The 18,610-nt window shown below is 42.8% G+C and overlaps 1 protein-coding gene across 2 annotated transcripts in view; it reads right to left on the bottom strand.

Moving 5' to 3' along the window:
* Positions 1–18,610, bottom strand: part of APPL1 (adaptor protein, phosphotyrosine interacting with PH domain and leucine zipper 1) — a 58,085-nt gene that overhangs the window by 8,013 nt on the left and 31,462 nt on the right. For both annotated transcript variants that reach the window (XM_039480674.1, XM_039480676.1), the window contains 10 exons: positions 17,231–17,273; positions 14,801–14,857; positions 13,519–13,610; positions 12,760–12,942; positions 4,210–4,259; positions 3,519–3,693; positions 3,356–3,392; positions 1,422–1,568; positions 1,118–1,168; positions 588–677 (listed from right to left, as the gene is read on the bottom strand). In XM_039480674.1, the coding sequence (XP_039336608.1) occupies positions 588–677; positions 1,118–1,168; positions 1,422–1,568; positions 3,356–3,392; positions 3,519–3,693; positions 4,210–4,259; positions 12,760–12,942; positions 13,519–13,610; positions 14,801–14,857; positions 17,231–17,273 (925 nt within the window). The remainder of the gene's footprint in view (positions 1–587; positions 678–1,117; positions 1,169–1,421; positions 1,569–3,355; positions 3,393–3,518; positions 3,694–4,209; positions 4,260–12,759; positions 12,943–13,518; positions 13,611–14,800; positions 14,858–17,230; positions 17,274–18,610) is intronic.

Genomic DNA, 18,610 nt, shown 5'->3' with positions numbered 1-18,610 from the left:
GACACACCATCATCATCCACAAAGAGTTTGGCTATAACAATGCTGCCAACTACATGGAAATTTAAAAAAAAGTTTAACCTTTACTAAAGTTTAGATTCAGGAAGTGAAGCAGAAATAAAATTGTTCAGATTTAACCCTAAAATGTTTCTATAGTGTAAGACATACAAAGATGTCAAAATCCAAAATTTAGTACATTTAGCAAATAAAAAAAAAAAATCAAAATTGGCTGAGTTTCCAGGTAAAATCAAGCCCACAGTGTTTTTTCTACTAATGAATGGGACGTTGTAGTTTGGAGTACAGTGCCATGAAAGCAGCATGTAGGTTAATGAATAAGAAAATATTAGCGACAAAGAGTCCTGTGGCACCTTACAGACTAACAGACATATTGGAGCATAAGCTTTCGTGGGTATTCACCCTTTAACCACTTGGTCAGACGAAGGGGCATTTCACCCATGAAAGCTCATGCTCCAATACGTCTGTTAGTCTATAAGGTGCCATAGGACTCTGTCGCTTTTTACAGATCCAGACTAACACGACTACTCCTCTGATAAGAAAATATTAGTACTATAAGTAATCGTGAGACATACCTTTTCAATTTGCTTTTGTTTACTGAGTTCTTTCTGTTGTTTCTCTTTTACTTTGTCTATTTCTTTTTGTTTTTCTGATGCTCTACGATCCTAAAGAGATAAAGATATAATAAGGCTAATCTTTGTAAATTGGGATATATAAAACACTGCCACTTTGTAGGAGTTATAGTTATAACTATCTTAAGTTATAAGTTATAAGTTATAACTTAAGATAGTTATATCAATGTTTGACTTAATGAAGTATGTATACCATTATTTTTACCTTGAAAGACTTATCTCTGCTGAAATGAACAAAAAAAGAAGAATCGGCAATACACTTTTCCAATCAGTATGAAACCTATTAAAACTTTATCACTTCTTGACAAGTTTAAATATCACCTAGATACTATGCAATAGACTCTGTAGAAATTTCTTAATCAACAGATTACTGCCAGACACATAGTGCTATTATCTATATACTTAGCATACTGCATTTTGCGTATACACACACACACACCACACACCTTTTTTCCCCTACTTAAGAATCTTACCAATTCTGCATGAAAAGCAATCTGTTTTGCCAGTCCAACAGAGTCGCATATCTAAATATAAACAAATTGAATATTCAGAAATTATGAAAAATAAATATTCCTTTAAAATTAAGAAAAATTCTCACAACTTCAGAAAGACTTTGTGCATTAAAGCACTTTCAGATCCTTGGACTGACAGCCTAACTTTTTTTAAACATACAAAAAACACTTCTAAAAATTTCTTCATACAACTTGAATGAGAGCTAAGACCTTAAATCCACATCAGATTTGAAACAAGATAAAAGTGTAAGTAACATGGTAATACCTTTTCCCCTTCATTGTTTGATTCAAATATATAACAGACAGATGTTGTATGGCTCTCAACTCTCCCTCCTGAAGACCGAAGCACAAATCCAAAAAGGCGTTTATTCTCCTGGTGTGTAGCATACAAGACTACACTTGGCAAAGGAAACTGCCAAAAAAGGATGAAATAATGGGAATTTAAAGTTTGGTCTATACATCTTTGAATACCAGGTATCGATATACTGTAGCTTACTAAAAATAACAAAATAAATGGACATGATCAGTAGAAAGAATTTTATTATATCCTGATCAAATTGCTGGATAATGCTTTTGGCATTGCAACAAACTGAAACAGGTTATCAAAAACATTCAGTGACCAAACACATGCAGATCGAAAATGTACATTGTGCAGAGAGTAGTGTAGCATTTGAATACAACTAATGTTACAGTGAAGTCTGAGTTCCTGTTTCCTTTCTAAGCATGTGTGTGCACACTCTTTTTCAGATACTCAGCTCTCTCATATAAATTCCTTCTGGGACTAAATTTTCAATATGTGATGTCAGTCCAAGGATGGATTGTTTTTGAAAACTATGACCTGAATACATTCAGGAATTCTGAGTTGTGCACTTTTTGTATTATGTTCAGTTGACATTTTTGCACTCCCATAATTAAAAAAAGGCTGAAGCTAGAAATTTCAAACTTGGGTTCTTTTCAACTTCACAAAAGATGGAAAACAACCCAAGTTTGAAGAAAATAGTTTAAATTAGTTTTAAAATTATGACAATTCAAAGTTAAAATAGTTACACCACAATTTTTTTTAATCTAGGTTTTTTTGGAGTCCTCATACTAAAACAGTTTAGAGCATTGGGCACATGATGAATTGCCTTATGTCACCTTTAACAGCTTACAGTCGTAAGACAGCTCTGCACTTAAGGCCTTAGAGTTCATGAATGCACAGCTGCTTTTAGCATTGAGAAGTTTTACATACTTCATCTATTAAAGAGCCCTAAAGACACTTACAAACACATTTAATTCTCTTCAGCTCTCTAAAAAAGACCCAGAGATCAAATGTAAAGCATTATTGTTCATGCAATACAGACTAAAAAAAAAAAAAAAAAATCAAGCAAACAGAAATAAAAAATTTAAAAAAATTAAGGTTGTTACTGGAAGCTGAATGTGGACATATTGAATATATTTTATGTCAAGTATTCCACTGATTTATTTTAGAATGCAAGACATTACTCTGTATTATTAATTTATAGAGATAAAAATAAGTTGACCATAAGACATGTCACATACAAGACATGCAACATGGCCAATTTAATAATGCATTAGAACCATCTTCTTTTGAATTTCCTGACTCATGTAACTGAGATCCCAACTTTAATGTTAATGTCTGACTTTCTACTACTTACTACACAAACCTATCTTGCTAATTTTATTATGCTCTTGCCATTTCAAATAATGAAAACGCCACTGTTTGAAATGTTTACGCTTAACACTATAAAGAAAAAACACTAACTATTAACAATTAACCAATAACGATTGAGATAAGCTAGGGATTAGTGGAAAACTTGGGGAACCAAGAGACCACTGTTCCAACAACCGTCGTGGGCGGTAAGAAGGAACTGAAGGGAAGTCGGGCCATCAGGGTCTTATATAGAACGCCATATCGGCGCCATTCCAGGGGGCTCCCCAGCTGACCCGATGGGTAGCTGCTGGGGAAAAAGTTTCCGACACCCGTGCACGCGGCACCCGCACACACCTCACTGGAATTGATATGAGCAATCACTCGAAGAAGAACCTAAGTTTTGTGGGAAATCGTTTAGAAATCTCATTACACAGTAGCACAGTACTATTGATATTTAACAGAATGAAAATTGTATTAAAACAAAATTAGACATAAAATCAGAAAAAAGAATTGGCTGCTTTAACATTAGCATTTAAATTACTTACCCTGAGCCTTGTAACTTGCGTCTGTGGGTCTATTAACCTAAAAATGTTAATTAAACAAACAATAAACAAACAAATCACAAAGTAAATTTTACCAAATTGAAAGGGCCACTTGAAAATATACTTGTGAAAGTCAACTTCAGTAAAATTTAGGAAGGATACTTACTTTAAACAGTCACAACTGACTAATAAATGTGATTCTGTCATCCTGAAAATATTATGGATAGCCCGGGCTGCTAGTATTTGGCGCATTGTTTCATAAACAACATCTGGACTTTCATCAGATTTAACCTCCATGGAGCCAAGGAATCTTACAATAAATAACTGGTGAAGAATGGAATCTAAGACAGATAAGAGTATTTAATAAGCAGTATCAAACCATTTCTGGGTTTTCCTATTTAAACATTACTGTTTCCATGACAAATCACAGAAGAAGGATTTCTACGTTAATAAAGTATTATAAACAAAATCCCAACCCACACTCTAACTAAAAATTATACTTTCAATATTTGTTTATGAATGACAGGTGCAGTTACTGAAATAGCAAGATACACGTCTATCTACTAAGTTTTTCACTTAGGTTTAGTGAAAATGAAAGACTCAAATAGTTAGACTTCCAGACTGTAGTCTCACCTGACTCATCTGATGCAGTATGTGCTAATGAAATCCAGCAGTCCAGAAATGGGTGCTGAGCTAATTATCTTAGAGACCTCTGCTATACATGAAGAAAGCACTCAAGTATGCTTTAACTGAATACTGGCATACAAGTCAATTTTATAGCTGCTATTAAAAGCAAATTAGTTTTGAAGAGCATCTCAATCAAGAATATTTTGTACTTAAATGAAATCCTGTTTTACCTTCCGTTTCAGATTTTTTGCCTCCAGATTCACCAAATGGGTTTGTACGTCTATTAAAAAAATTAAAACATTAAACCAGGAGTCAGAGTGCAAGAGCCATTGACATATAATCTAGACTCAATCTGCATCAAATAAAGCAACATATAATAATTTCACAGATTGGGATCAAAATCGATAGCCCACCTATGAGTCACAAGGACAGACTTACTAGATGTGGGTTTAAGACACAAGCTGCTGCATTTGAGTGGAGAGCGCAGGATCTGGGGAGTGGGGAGGAAATATCAAGTGCTATTTGTCCCACTGTTGTGGTAGGAATGCAATTTGAGCTTGTTGTCTGCAACCCCAATGAATCACTTAACCTTCTTAATTTTTGAAAAGGCACAGTTTTAAGAGATTAAGTCTCACTGAACAGCTTCAGGAAGCGCACCCTAAAGCTAGTCCTCTAAGAGATTAATTAAAAACAGCACACCTTCCCCCACTTTTTCAAGCTGTTGAATTACTCACTGCAGAGAAATCACTGGTTTTGTCTCAAATGCAGCTCTCTGAAAACATCCCTGGGGTTTTACTCCTAGAGGGTCAAGAGAAATGTGGCTATTTCTGACTCTCAGCAGACACATAATTACTCTCAATTATAATAAAGTGAAAATACTCTAGGCTTCCAGACTGCATTTCTCAAGAGAAGGAAAGTAATGTAAAAAGAAAATTTGGAGCTGGGAAACTAGCTGAAGCTCTCAAGGAGAATGGAGAAAGGAAAGGTATTCTCTTGGCTAACTGGGACAGCAGAAAACTCTCAATGAGGACAGCAGAAAAATATCAGCTTTTACCAGGAAACAAGTGAAGGTGTCACTTTTTCCATTGTCTGATATGGTCCTAAAATTCATTTTTAGAATAAATCCAACATCTGCCTTGATATATAATATAGAATAAGTCTGTCTTCTTTATTTGTGTGGCCTATAAAATAGGATTGTTAATCTTTAAATTAATAATGAAATATTAACGTAAACTAATCAAAAGTGGCATGTGAACTTTGGATAATCATTGAACTAAATAAACTCTGAACTAAAGTTTGCATGGCAAAAAATGTATAGAACAATGGCGAGTCCCAAAAAAAGATTGTTCATCTCTTCAAATATACCTAGGAAAATTCCCACAACCATACTTTCTTGGCACTCAGACATTTTCAGGATCTCAAAATCAGAACACTAAATTCTAAGCTTTTTGTGGTCTAATGAAATGCAAAAAATCACCTAAAGATGTACTTCATATTTGTACCTGAAACACAGTGACAATTTCTAAAAAAGGATTGTGATAAAAGTACTAAGACAAGTACAGCACATTGCCAATCTATACCAAATGTAGTAGTGTTTTTTTAAAAATATTTTCAGGCAAATATTAACTGCATCTCTATATAATCTCTCCCACCTAGGACAAAATTATGAATGTATATGATAAAAATAGATCTTTGTTAAGATGAGTTTTAGGTACACTATTATATGATTTTGATTGCCTAGAATCCAGTTCAGGTCTTACCAACCTATTTTAATCAATATGTTGTATACTTAATTTGATGCACTGTTTAACAGTCTCATTATTCTTCTAACAAAAAGGAAAAATGAGTTGAGTTAAATACTGTACATCACACGATTTAATTTTTTTTGTGTGTGTGAGAACTCTAAGTTTCTTCTCTCTGGTAGCAGACACTCCAACATGGAGTCAAACACCACACAAGTCAAATATTCTACTTCGAGTGCTTGCTCATATCGATTCCAATTAGGTGTGTGCACGCCGCGTGCACGCTCGGAAGATTTTTACCCTAGCAACACTCAGTGGGTCGGCTGGGCGCCCCCTGGAGTGGCGCCGCCATGGCGCCAGATATATACCCCTGCCGCCCCAACCGCCCCTCAGTTCCTTCTTACTGCCCGTGACGGTCGTTGGAACTGTGGAGCGCGGCTTTGCTGATCTCCACATCCCTAGCTACTCATAGTTCTATACTGCTAATTGTGTCATAGTTCGAGTTTGGTAGTTATAATTAGTATTAGTTGTTGTATTTATAGTTAGTGTATATAGTTAAAAGGGGGGATCGGGGATTAGCCCCTTTCCCCCGCCCCGGTATGGGCCCATGCCCAAGGCACCGGGGTTCAAACCGTGCTCGGCATGCCAAAAGCCGATGCCAATAGGGGATCCCCATGACTCCTGCCTCAAGTGCCTAGGGGAATCCCACCTTACAGATAAGTGCCGCATTTATAAGTCCTTTAAACCAAGGACGAAGAAGGAGCGGGACTTTAGATTGAAGCAGCTCCTCATGGAGTCGGCACTTAGTCCTGCAGCGTCGGTACTGAGTGCCCAACAGACTGCTTCAGTAAGGAGCGCCCCTTCGGCCCCGGACCACCCCGGTACAGAGAAGGAGCCCCGGCACTGACCTTTACCGGCACCGACATCTGCTCGGCACCGCTCCCTGTCCCCGAGACCCAGGAAGCAACATAGCGCTCCAACTGCTGCAGCTCAACAGAAGGAGCGCTCTTCGAAGACGGCTTGCCCGACACCATCCTCTGCCACGGCACCGTCAGTCATGGCACCGCCAGTTGCGACTCCACTGAGCTTGGCACCGTCGATTCCGGTCCCACAAGGGCCATTGAGTCCGGCGCCTGACAGCTCCCCGGCTCATGCTGTGGTTGAGCTTGCCCTGCCTTCTACACCGGAGACCTTCTCCACGGCATGGGAGCTCATTGCCATGACGGAGTTGGCACGGCCTCAACCCCCAGCACCGCCAGTGCGGGTTATTCAATCTGTCGAGAAACCGGCCCTGGTAAGGCCACCTTCCGTTGCCCCAACAGACAGTCGTCATTCAAGATCACGATCTCGCAGACACTCTCGATCACACTTTTCCCGCTCCCGGCGCCGCTCGCAGTCCCGGTACTGCTCTCTATAGTGGTACCAGTCGCACTCGCGGCACTGGTCAACATCTCGGTCGCCGACCAGGTACTCCCGGTACCAATCCGACTCTCGGCACCGCTCCCGGCAGCGTGTTTCCTGCAGTCGCTCTAGACAAAAGGGACTCAAGGTACCAGTCGACCTCCCGGCACCGCTACGGTAGAAGGTCCTGGTCTCGCTCGCGGTACCATTATGGCTCAAGGTACCGCTCTCCGCTACCGACCCAGGAGCGCACATCCAGATCTGTGGCGCCCCCCCCAGGATCTCTCGGCACTGCCGTGGCCTTCCAGACACACATCGGTGTCCTCTCAGGCTTGTAGTGCATCCTGCCAGCAGGAACGTGACTCTGACATCCCCAGCCAAGGACCTCATCACTGGTCCTTCTGGACACCGTGGGCATACCACCAATCCCAAGGTGCTCCACCAGTGGCTCCACGGTCGGTCCCGTCAGAACACCGGGCACCAGAGGCGACGCTAAGCCGTCCTCCACCTACGGACATGGATGAGGCTCCGATCCCAACTGCGGACACCCAGACTCCACCTGACGCAGAGGACGTTCCGCAAGTACAGGAACCCCCACAGGATCCCTTGGTCCCAGGCCTCTCCTCTTCCTCCTCGCCTGACAAGGCGGTGGCGGGAACATCCTCCTCAGGTCCTCCACCGATTGATCTCAGAGCCCATCAGGACCTCCTGCGACGAGTGGCTGTGAATATGAACTTACAAGTGGAGGAGGTCCCTGAAGTAGAGGACCCTGTTGTGGATATCCTCTCAGCTGATGCACCCACTAGAGTGGCCCTGCCATTTATCCGCACCATACAATCCAGTGCGGATACCATCTGGCAGTCCCCAGCCTCAATTCCACCTACAGCAAGGGGGGTTGAGAGGAAATATATGGTCCTCTCAAAGGGGTACGAATACCTCTGCATTCATCCACCGCCTTGCTCTTTAATGGTCCAATTGGTGAATGAACGGGAGCGTCATGGCCAACACGCCCCGGCTCCTAAGTCAAAGGAGGCCAGGCGCATGGACCTCCTAGGCCGTAAAATATACTCTGCCGGGGGCCTCCAACTTAGGGTGGCAAACCAACAAGCCCTCCTAAGTCGGTATAACTTTAACACGTGGGCGTCCGTGGGGATGTTCACGGTGCTTCTTTCGCAGGAGTCCCACCAGGAGTTTACCGCTCTCCTCGAGGAGGGTAAAAAGGTGGTGAGGACCTCTCTCCAGGCTTCTCTGGATGCAGCGGACTTGGCAGCCAGAACCTTGGCGTCAGGAGTGACGATGAGGCGCATCTCCTGGCTCCAAGTATCAGGCCTTCCCCCCAATTGCAACAAACCATTCAGGATTTGCCCTTCGAAGGCCAAGGCCTGTTTTCAGATCAGACTGACCCCAGACTGCAAAGTCTGAAAGATAATCGCGTTATAATGCGCTCACTGGGTATGCACACACCAGTGACCCAACGCAGGACCTTCCGGCCACAGCCACACCAGCCTTACGCCCCGCCTAGACCACGTCAGGACTTTATCAGAAGGCGTGGCAGAGGCAATCGTCGAAGGCAGTCTGGACCTCAAGGAGGCCAAAATCAGGCACCCCCTAAACCACCAGCAGGGTCCAAGCAAAACTTTTGATGGGACGCCCGAGGGCGGCCCACCAGTTACTTTCCTGGATTCTTTTCCTCCGTTTCTCAACCGTCTCTCTCATTTCCTCCCTGCCTGGTCCCAGCTCACTTCCGACCGCTGGGTCCTGCGCACCGTGGAATTGGGATACCACCTCCAGTTTGTTTCAACCCCACCTTCCCACCCTCCCTCCCCTTCCCTCTTCAGGGACCCCTCTCATGAGCAATTCTCTTGCAAGAGGTCCAGTCGCTCCTAGCTCTAGGAGCCATAGAGGAGGTACCAAAAGACATGAGGGGCAAGGGGTTTTACTCCCGTTACTTCCTAATCCCCAAGGCAAAGGGAGGTCTGCGACCGATCCTAGACCTGCGAGAACTCAACAAATTCATGATAAAGGTAAAGTTCCTCATGGTAACCCTGGGGACCATTATTCCCTCCCTGGATCTGGGAGACTGGTATGCCGCCCTCGATATGAAGGATGCGTATTTCCACGTCGCAATTTACCCGCCGCACAGACGGTACCTCCATTTTGTGGTTGGCCTTCAACAGTTTCAGTTTACTGCACTCCCGTTTGACCTTTCTACAGCTCCTCGTGTGTTCACGAAATGCATGGCCGTAGTCACCGCCTCCCTCCGCCGTTGTCGGGTACACGTATACCCGTACCTCAACGATTGGCTCATTCGAGGGACTTCCCAGTCGCAAGTGTCGCAGCACCTGCGCATAGTCAAAGACCTCTTCGGGAGCCTCGGCCTCATGATCAACACAGAGAAGTCTACTTTAACACCCACACAGAGACTAGACTTCATCGGAGCGACTCTGGTCTCCAATCTGGCCAGAGCCTGCCTCCCAGCGATGGCTTCCATTATTCAAGGTCTCCAAACCTTCCCGACAACGTCAGTACGCAACTGCCTCAGCCTGGTAGGGCACATGGCCTCCTGCACCTTCATAACCAAGCACGCGAGGCAACGCCTCCGCCCCATTCAAACTTGGCTAGCTTCAATATACAGGCCGTGCAGAGACAGCCTGGACTCCGTACTGACCATTCCCCAGGAGGTCCTGGACTCCCTAACCTGGTGGTTGAACCCCACAATAGTTTGCGCGGGGATGCCATTCCACCCACCGCAACCCTTGATGGCTCTAACTACGGACGCATCATCTCTGGGTTGGGGTGCCCACCTCGAGGGCCTTCACACTCAGGGTCTCTGGTCATCTCAAGAGCTGGCTTTGCACATCAATGTGCGGGAGCTGAGGGCGGTCCATCTAGCATACCAAGTGTTTCGAGACCATCTCCAAGGCCGTTGTGTATCAGTATTTATGGACAACACAATGGCCATGTTTTACATAAACAAGCAGGGGGGAGCACGCTCCTCCCCCCTTTGTTGAGAAGCCGTTCGCCTCTGGGACTTTTGTATAGCCCACTCGATCGACTTGGTAACGTCCTTTCTCCCCAGAGTCCAGAACACTCTGGCGGATCACCTCAGCAGATCCTTCCTGTCTCACGAGTGGTCGATCCGCCCGGACGTCATCCATTCGGTTTTCCGGAAGTGGGGGTTTCCCCACGTCGACCTCTTTGCCTCCCGAGAGAACAGGAAATGCCAGGTGTTCTGCTCATTCCAGGGACGCTCCCTGGGCTCCCTCTCGGACGCGTTCCTGATTCCGTGGAAAAGGCACCTATTCTATGCCTTCCCACCATTCCCGCTCGTCCACAGAGTCCTTCTCAGGCTCCGCAAGGACAGTGCCCGCATGATCCTGATTGCTTCAGCGTGGCCGAGGCAGCACTGGTACACCATGTTTTTCGACCTTGCAGCGGCAGACCCGATTCCCCTGCCACTCTGGTCCGATCTGATAACTCAGAACTTCGGCAGGCTTCACCATCCGGACCTGCAGTCTCTTCACCTCACAGCGTGGCTGCTGCATGGTTGAGCCAATCTGAGCTGCGTTGTTCTGCCTCGATCCAGCAGGTGCTCTTGGGCAGTAGGAAGCCTTCCACTAGGACAACATATCTGGCCAAGTGGAAGCGTTTCTCCTGCTGGTGCACCCAGCGTAACTTAGTGCCCATGCAGGTGCCTGTTCCTGCTATTCTGGACTACCTCTGGTCCCTGAAAGAACAGAGCCTAGCGGTCTCGTCCAGAAAGGTCCATCTGGCAGCCATCTCCACCTTCCACCCAGGGGAAAATGGCCGATCGATCTTCTCTCACCCCATAGTCTCAAGGTTCCTCAAGGGCTTAGAACGTTTGTATCCTCAAGTCAGATGACTGACTCCTACCTGGGATCTTAACCTGGTCTTAGCCAGGCTTATGGGTGCCCCTTTCGAACCGCTGGCCACCTGCTCGTTACTGTACCTTTCCTGGAAAACAGCCTTCCTCGTCGCTATTACTTCGGCGCGACGAGTATCTGAGCTTCGGGCCTTGACAGCTAATCCCCCATATACAGTATTCCATAATAAGGTACAGCTGCGACCACACCCCTCCTCCCTCCCTAAGGTGGTGTCTGCCTTTCATGTCAATCAAGACATCTTCCTCCCAGTCTCTTTCCCGAAGCCGCACACATCATGACAGGAACAACAGCTGCACACCCTAGACGTTTGCAGGGCTCTCGCCTTCTATATCGAGAGAACAAAACCCTTCCGAAGGTTACCTCAGGTCTTCGTAGCTGTGGCAGATCCGATGAAAGGCCTACCGGTCTCATCCCAACGAATTTCATCTTGGGTGACGTCCTGTATCCGTACATGCTATGATTTGGCTCATGTTCCGGCTAGCCACCTCACCGCCCATTCTACTCGGGCTCAGGCTTCATCTGCCGCCTTCCTGGCCCATGTTCCCATCCAGGATATATGTCGAGCAGCTACTTGGTCATCGGTTCACGCCTTTGCCTCGCATTACGCACTGGTTCAACAGTCCAGAGATGATGCAGCATTTGGCTCAGCAGTCTTGCATTCTGCAACATCTCACTCAGACCCCATCGCCTAGGTAAGGCTTGGAAGTCACCTAATTCGAATCGATGAGCAAGCACTCGAAGAAGAAAAGACAGTTACTCACCTTTGTAACTGTTGTTCTTCGAGATGTGTTGCTCATATCCATTCCAAACCCGCCCTCCTTCCCCACTGTCGGAGCAACCGGCAAGAAGGAACTGAGGGTTGGTTGGGTCGGCAGGGGTATATATCCGGTGCCACTCCAGGGGGCGCCCAGCCGACCCATCGAGTGTTGCTAGGGTAAAAATCTTCCAACGAGCGTGCACGCGGCACGCACACACCTAATTGGAATGGATATGAGCAACACATCTCAAAGAACAACAGTTACAAAAGGTGACACCCATAAATCACAAGACTTAAGTCACAAAACAGTTTTCAGTTTCCCTGAAATGAATGGGATCTACTATCAACAAAAAAAGATTAATACTTGAATTCTGTACAAACAGTTCTGTAAAGGCAATGCACGGTATCTTATCAGGCCTCTTATTTTGAATGGGAAAATAAAACAAAAAAACAAGCAGGAGAAAGAAGTGGTTTTATATTTTGGGATAACTCTAAGGCAATTCTCAACCTGTCTGTAGAAGATTGCTCTAGAAGCCTAGATCATTTTCACTCACCTTTTAGTTTAGGAAGAGTGTCATCAGTATGCCATCATCACCTGGAGGCAGGGCTACCAAATTTCTCTTGAGTTTCCAAGAGGAAATACCCAAGGTGCTGAGCGAGCAAGCAATAGGAAAGGAAAATATATTTTTAAAACCAAATGATTATGAAGCATAAGTTGTTAAACATGGTGAGAAAAGCTGCTGCAAAACTGAAAAACTACATCTTGTATCTACAGTAAATACTTGGCATTTTCACAGTTATGTGTGACGAAGATACTGTTTTGCAGCCCTGCTCTCTGCATACTTGTCACAAAAAAAGTCAAAGCAAAGACAATACACATGATGGAGTTACTGGCTGGATATGCTTTCCTTACTTTTGTTTCTGTAATTGTAAAACAGACAAATACAAGGATTTTTCTTCCACTGCTTCTCCTACCTGCCCGATTGCCCTGAGGCTTTTGCCTGACCAGGCTGATCTTCGCTAACTGGAGAAATTATGTCAAATTGTATCGGTGTGTCAGGGGCAACAAGGGAATCCAAGGAAAGTGCTGATAAAGCTGCTGATTCAGATCCCAAAGACCCAGAGCTATTTGTACGAGCTGTCGGAGGCCGAGATTGTCTAAAACAAAACAAGGAGAGATGTAACCTTATAGATAACAAATGAAACCCCACCGTGCACACAAATATAATATTCTGAAACTTGGGAAAAATAAAACAAGACAAATATTAGAAGAAATTTAAGAGGAACAATACTATCATTACAGAGTAAAATGAAATGCAATCTAGATTCAATTTCAATCATTTACTACTTTCTCTCATCACTGATACGGCACTAACATACTAGAATGTGAAATATCCTACAGCTAGAAGTCTGATGCTAGTTGTTAAAAATACTGAGAAAATTGAATCAAGATTGTCAAAAGCCAACAAATTAGCCACATGGCATAATTGGTAAAATACCAAAACTCGATATAGCGCGGGATCATTTATTTCTTAATATACATCATAGAACATTAAAATATTTATCAAAAATTCACTTGCTACATTGTTCAAGAACTTGTTTTTATCCTGTTAAAGATTTAAAAGTCATTGTAGACAACTGAAACCTTTTCTGCAAATCATGTTATTTTAGAAGCCTTCACCAGACACCCATTAGAAACGTGCTCTTAAAATGACCAACTGTTCTGTAATGTACATTGTTGGCCGCATGCTCTCATGTCTCTGTTGGAAGGAAGGAGAGGGGGTGACAGCCTCCAGAGCGGATTGATTTACACGTGCAGCAATTTCCTAAGTAATTAAAAGAAAAAAGGTAACTGAAAACATTTTCTCCAAATTCAATTTAGAATGTTCAGTTTAAGTTTTATTTACATGCAGTAGGAGAAACTATAAATTGAACCTATGCTGGAACCACACATGTTCCGATCAATGGCAACACCTGTTAATACCAGGATGATATATGGCCCCAACTCTGTATTCATCAAAATATACATGTATGTAACTCACATTTGTTTCATTGATGTTAGTGATTGCATAGTAGGGACAACAAAAACCTTTGGTTTCCTATTTACAATACAGTTAGACTCGGTCACACAAATAGCTTTGCTATTATCCACAAACTCATTATTGGTCCAAAAATTGAAAACTGGTATCACAAGCAACGTTTTCATCTCACACTGAACTGACAGATCTACACTTGTCAAGTTTCCTGTATTTAATGAGGAGCTTATACTTCATGGTTCTATAGAGGATTCGTGTACAATTTAATACAGTGCCTGTATATTATGGCTTCCACTAGTTCTCAACTCTAGAATGTGATCAATGGAAGGTTACCATTCTGGTACTTCACAACACTGCACCTGCCAAAGGCCTGAGGAAGAAGAGTATCTCATTTGATTTATATACATACCCCACAGGACTAGCAGAAAGCAGTAACATCACCTGTGAGAATGGCTTAGCAGTTGCAAATAAGTATGAGCCCTACCAATTTCACAGTACATTTTGGTCGATTTCATGGTCCGGTACGTCTCTTTCATGGCTGTGCATTTGGCAGGGCCCTATTCATAGGATTATTTGACAGTCAGCTCGATTAGAAAGTGAAGTTTTCCATCATGCATCACAATGATTTGTGATAAGCAAAACACAGGTACAAGTTCTTGAAAAACAACTTTTAGAATGTTATTTACATTTTCAGTAATGCTAGTTTTTAAATGTGCCCTCTTTTCATCATTCAGGTGGAAGAAATGTGTATTACTTGCTTATAAAAGTTTATAAGTGCTGCCAATACACACACTGCTTTACAAAACAAAGTTACATTTCCTGCCATGAAAAATTTCTAGTCTGAGACGTAAGCAGCATTCAACTTAATTTCATACTATAAAATTAGGTCTAGCAGATCTCTTAAAACGAATACATTTCTAAATTTAAATGCATTTCTTTGGGTTAGTTTTGGGTATTATAAAATAAATGATCAACGTTACCTCAGGGTTTTCACTGAGGTATATCTGTTTAGAGATGTTGTTTATTGTACATATCCACTAAAAGAGAGAGAGAAAAAAGCAAAGCATTAATAAGTATATTGTAGTTTTAAAAACCTGTTTAAATATCTTAGCTGACTTTTCTTCCCACCACCTCCCTGCACTTAATTTGTCACTTTAAGGAGTGACAGGCCACAGCCTATGTATTTCACTGAATTTGCCATGAAATTCACCATATAGCAGAATTTACCTCCAGAATATTGCAGCCAGCACCCAATATTTTGTTTTCTATCTCCCTGCCTTACTGAAACTTGCTTGCAACTGCCTTTTATTTGTCAACTTTTCCCTGAAAGGGGGAGTAAACTGGATTACAATGCATGCTGCCTGCACTGTTCCATGGAGCCCAAGCTAGAATTCAGCTTGTAGCCAGACGTTTGTAGGCTAGCCAGCTGGGCTACTTGGAGAACAGTGCAGCAGCAGAGGCCCAAAGAGCTGGGGAGAAGAGCTGCTGAAGCTAGCCACAAGCTCCCCCTCATTCTCTGACATGCATGGGAAAAGGAGGTTATGAGGTGGGCTGCTGGACATTGTGAAGGGAGCTGAGGCCCAGGGAGCAGAGCTGGATCAATTGGGCATCTTAGCAAAAAACCCATCCTCAAAAACAATCCCTGTCAAAAATAACTCACTAATTTTACAAGTGAGTATTTTCTGCTATGTTTCATAGATATGCTGGGGAGGAGGGGGGGGAGAGGGGAAGATGGGAATGAAGGGTATAGCTAGGTGATAAAAATATCACAGGAATTTAGGGGTCCTTGTCAAAGTGCATGGGTGCATGCCCTGATGATTGCACCGTATATTCAGCAACAACACAGAGCAGCATGATTTCACAATATCCCCCTTTAACTGCCTGCTCAGACTTGCATTATAGAAATCCAAAAGCTTACAAATGTTAAGTTTTTATTCTTGCATCAAGAAAGTCTACATTAAAAATGAATGCAAAGTAAGAAATATTTTTATTTAGCAAATATTTAAAGGCGTTTAACAGATTTGCTACACACAATTTCTGGAAAACCCTAAATAGATTCAAGAATTTAGTGAAATGTGTTTGGTCAATAGGCTTTATCTGAGCAGTTTGCTAACAGATCCTTTTCAGTCTTCAGATCTAAGCTAGAGAGGGGGAGCTGCCTGGAGTAAGAAAGTTCAGGCAGGGGCAGCCAGTGAGGTCTGCCAAATTCCCCAGATGAAGGAAAAGATAGGAGCAAGCTGTTGGAAGTTCCCTGGGGAGGGCTGAAAGTCCCCTGATAAGGGAAGCAAAGAAGGGCTGCTGAAAGCCTGAGAAAAGAATGGCTCAGGGGAATTACCTCAGTGTAGATTCTGAAAATACTGGGGGGAAGTGGGGGAGGTCCAGGGACACTGGGAAAAGCCCTGGTTGGACTTAAAGAGAGAAGCCTTAAAGAAGAGGGATGGATACTAAGTATGTGGGACTACTGTTTAATCCCAGGATGGGGACATTGGTGAAATCTGATTGTCTTCCACCTATAGTGTGAGCTGCACAAGATGTGAGAAGAGTCTGGGCAGACAGCAGATGAGACTATAACTGGGTAAGTCTGAAGCCTGTATGTAAACAAGAGTGGTGTTTCACTGAAGGAGTGATCAGTGGCACCTGCATAGGTGCATTCTTGCTGCAAGGTGGATCTGGGGACCTCAACCCTTATAGAAGAATGAGTGTCGAATGCAACTAGAAAGCAAACATTTCATTTTTGTTTGAAACATATTTGTTTGTTTGATCACCCAGCAGTTGGCAGTGAGATGTGCAGTCTTCCTAGCAGATACTGAAAGCATTAAATGCCTTTCTATACTCCGCCTCTAAGCTTCTTGCTAAGGATGCATGATCCTGTGCTTGCTTCTTAACTCAGTTCTAAAGCTACCATCAAAAAGAAACTTGGCAAAGACACTAAGAGAGCATGATTTTTACAAAATTAATTCTATGATCTTTTGACTGAGCGCTTTTTAAACAAAGTTTGGATGTGGTTTTCCTCTTGTTTTGCAACAAGGCACTCAGGATATTTCATTTTGGGCTCTCTTTTGCTTTCTATAGCTGGCTGACTCGAAAGAAAAAAAGCATACAGCACCCCTCTTCCCCCCCAAAAAGGTGTGCAGTAAGTGTTTGTTTCTCTTGTTGCCAATGACTATGCTGGCCATTTTTCCTCCAAGTTAAACCTATAGGTCCCCACTGACAATCACTTTTGCTGGCACAGATTTTTTTTCCAGGGTAGAGACAAAGGGACACCTTCTTGACACCTGTCAGTATGGGTAGAAGAAATCTTCAGGTCACTATTCACTTTGGGCCTCACAAGTAACCTAAGAAATATTTCTTGTGTGTAATAAATTATCAGAAAAAGCATCTGAACCACCACACACTTGCTGTAAGCTTACCTCTTCATAATCTTTTTTACTCTCTGCCTGTAAGATTGAAGATCTGAAAGAAGAGAGAATAAAAAAATTCTCAGGCTCACTTATTTGAAAGAAAAAGATCTTTTCAATAACTTTTTGTCTGGAGGTAAATTTCTCCTTGATATATGCATGTTACTTGTACTAATAACACTGGGCACTATGCATACATACTAAATGGAAACTAAATCTAACTGAAGATGCAAGCAATTTTATTTCTATGGAAAAAATCAGGCAAGGGTGCACATATAGCAATTGAACAATCAGGTATTATGGTCTGAAACAGGCTTGACGGTTTCACATCCATGGGTATGGTTACACACAAACTAGATACAGTGGCTGGCCTGTGTCAGCCGACTCGGACTCGGGGCTGTTTCATTGCTGGGTAGAGGCTTGGGCTGGAGCTTGGGCGTTAGACCCTGTGAGGTGGGAGGGTCTCAGAGCTTGGATTCCAGGTGAAATCCAAAAGTCTACATAGCAATGAAACAGCCCACAGCCTGTGCCCCACAAGCACTAGTCAGCTCACTATTTCATACACAAAACAATGACAGGGCCTTGCAAGTGTCCAAACAAGAGAAAAGTATTAATGTAGATGATGCCAACCTTTTTTCTCCCGGATCTAGATATTATTGCACAAAGTAAAGAACTCAATATTGAATCTTCCTTTCTAGAAGACAAACATAAGAAGCTGTGCTGCACCCTGCTAAATTGGGAGCTTCTCATGAAAAAGCAATACTTATTTTGGTATGACTATCTCAGTTTTAAAATTGCTGGGAAGGGTAAGAATGAAAGATACCCAAGCTATGGATGATTTTGTTGATAGAGATTTAAAAACAATGTTTTTAAAAGTTTTGATAAAGGATTCTGAAAAGCACTTCATACTTTCTATGTATGTAAAGTCATTATTCAGATCACTTTCACATCCATGTGTACAAGACTAATAGTTTTTTTAAAATATCAGCAGAGAAACATCAAGGCAAGTTGTTATGCAGATGTTTGTTAAAACATTTAGGCTATTATAAAAATTTATAATACTTTTGTAAGTGGTCTCATAGGCAATCAGTGTGTGCTATAGCACAATCAAGATATTTTTATGTTCAAATGGCAATGGGAATTCAGCCCTAACAACATACTATATACACCAGATGGTTCTAAGGCTGAATGTTGGGTTGTGATGAATGCAAGGTAATGCAAGAGTACTTATACTTGATTATCTCAAAACACCAATTTATGGCAGAATATTTACATTTCTAATACAATACACCATCTACGTGTATAATGGATTTTTGTAGTAAGTTATGGTTAAATATGTCAAAACAGTTATGTGCTCTTTAGAATGATATTGCATTACAAACAGTTACGGTT

This window comes from Mauremys reevesii, linkage group 7 (assembly GCF_016161935.1).
Source record: "Mauremys reevesii isolate NIE-2019 linkage group 7, ASM1616193v1, whole genome shotgun sequence".
In the NCBI taxonomy this organism is placed as follows: Eukaryota; Metazoa; Chordata; order Testudines; family Geoemydidae; genus Mauremys; species Mauremys reevesii.
This window is presented reverse-complemented; position numbering and strand designations above follow the sequence as displayed.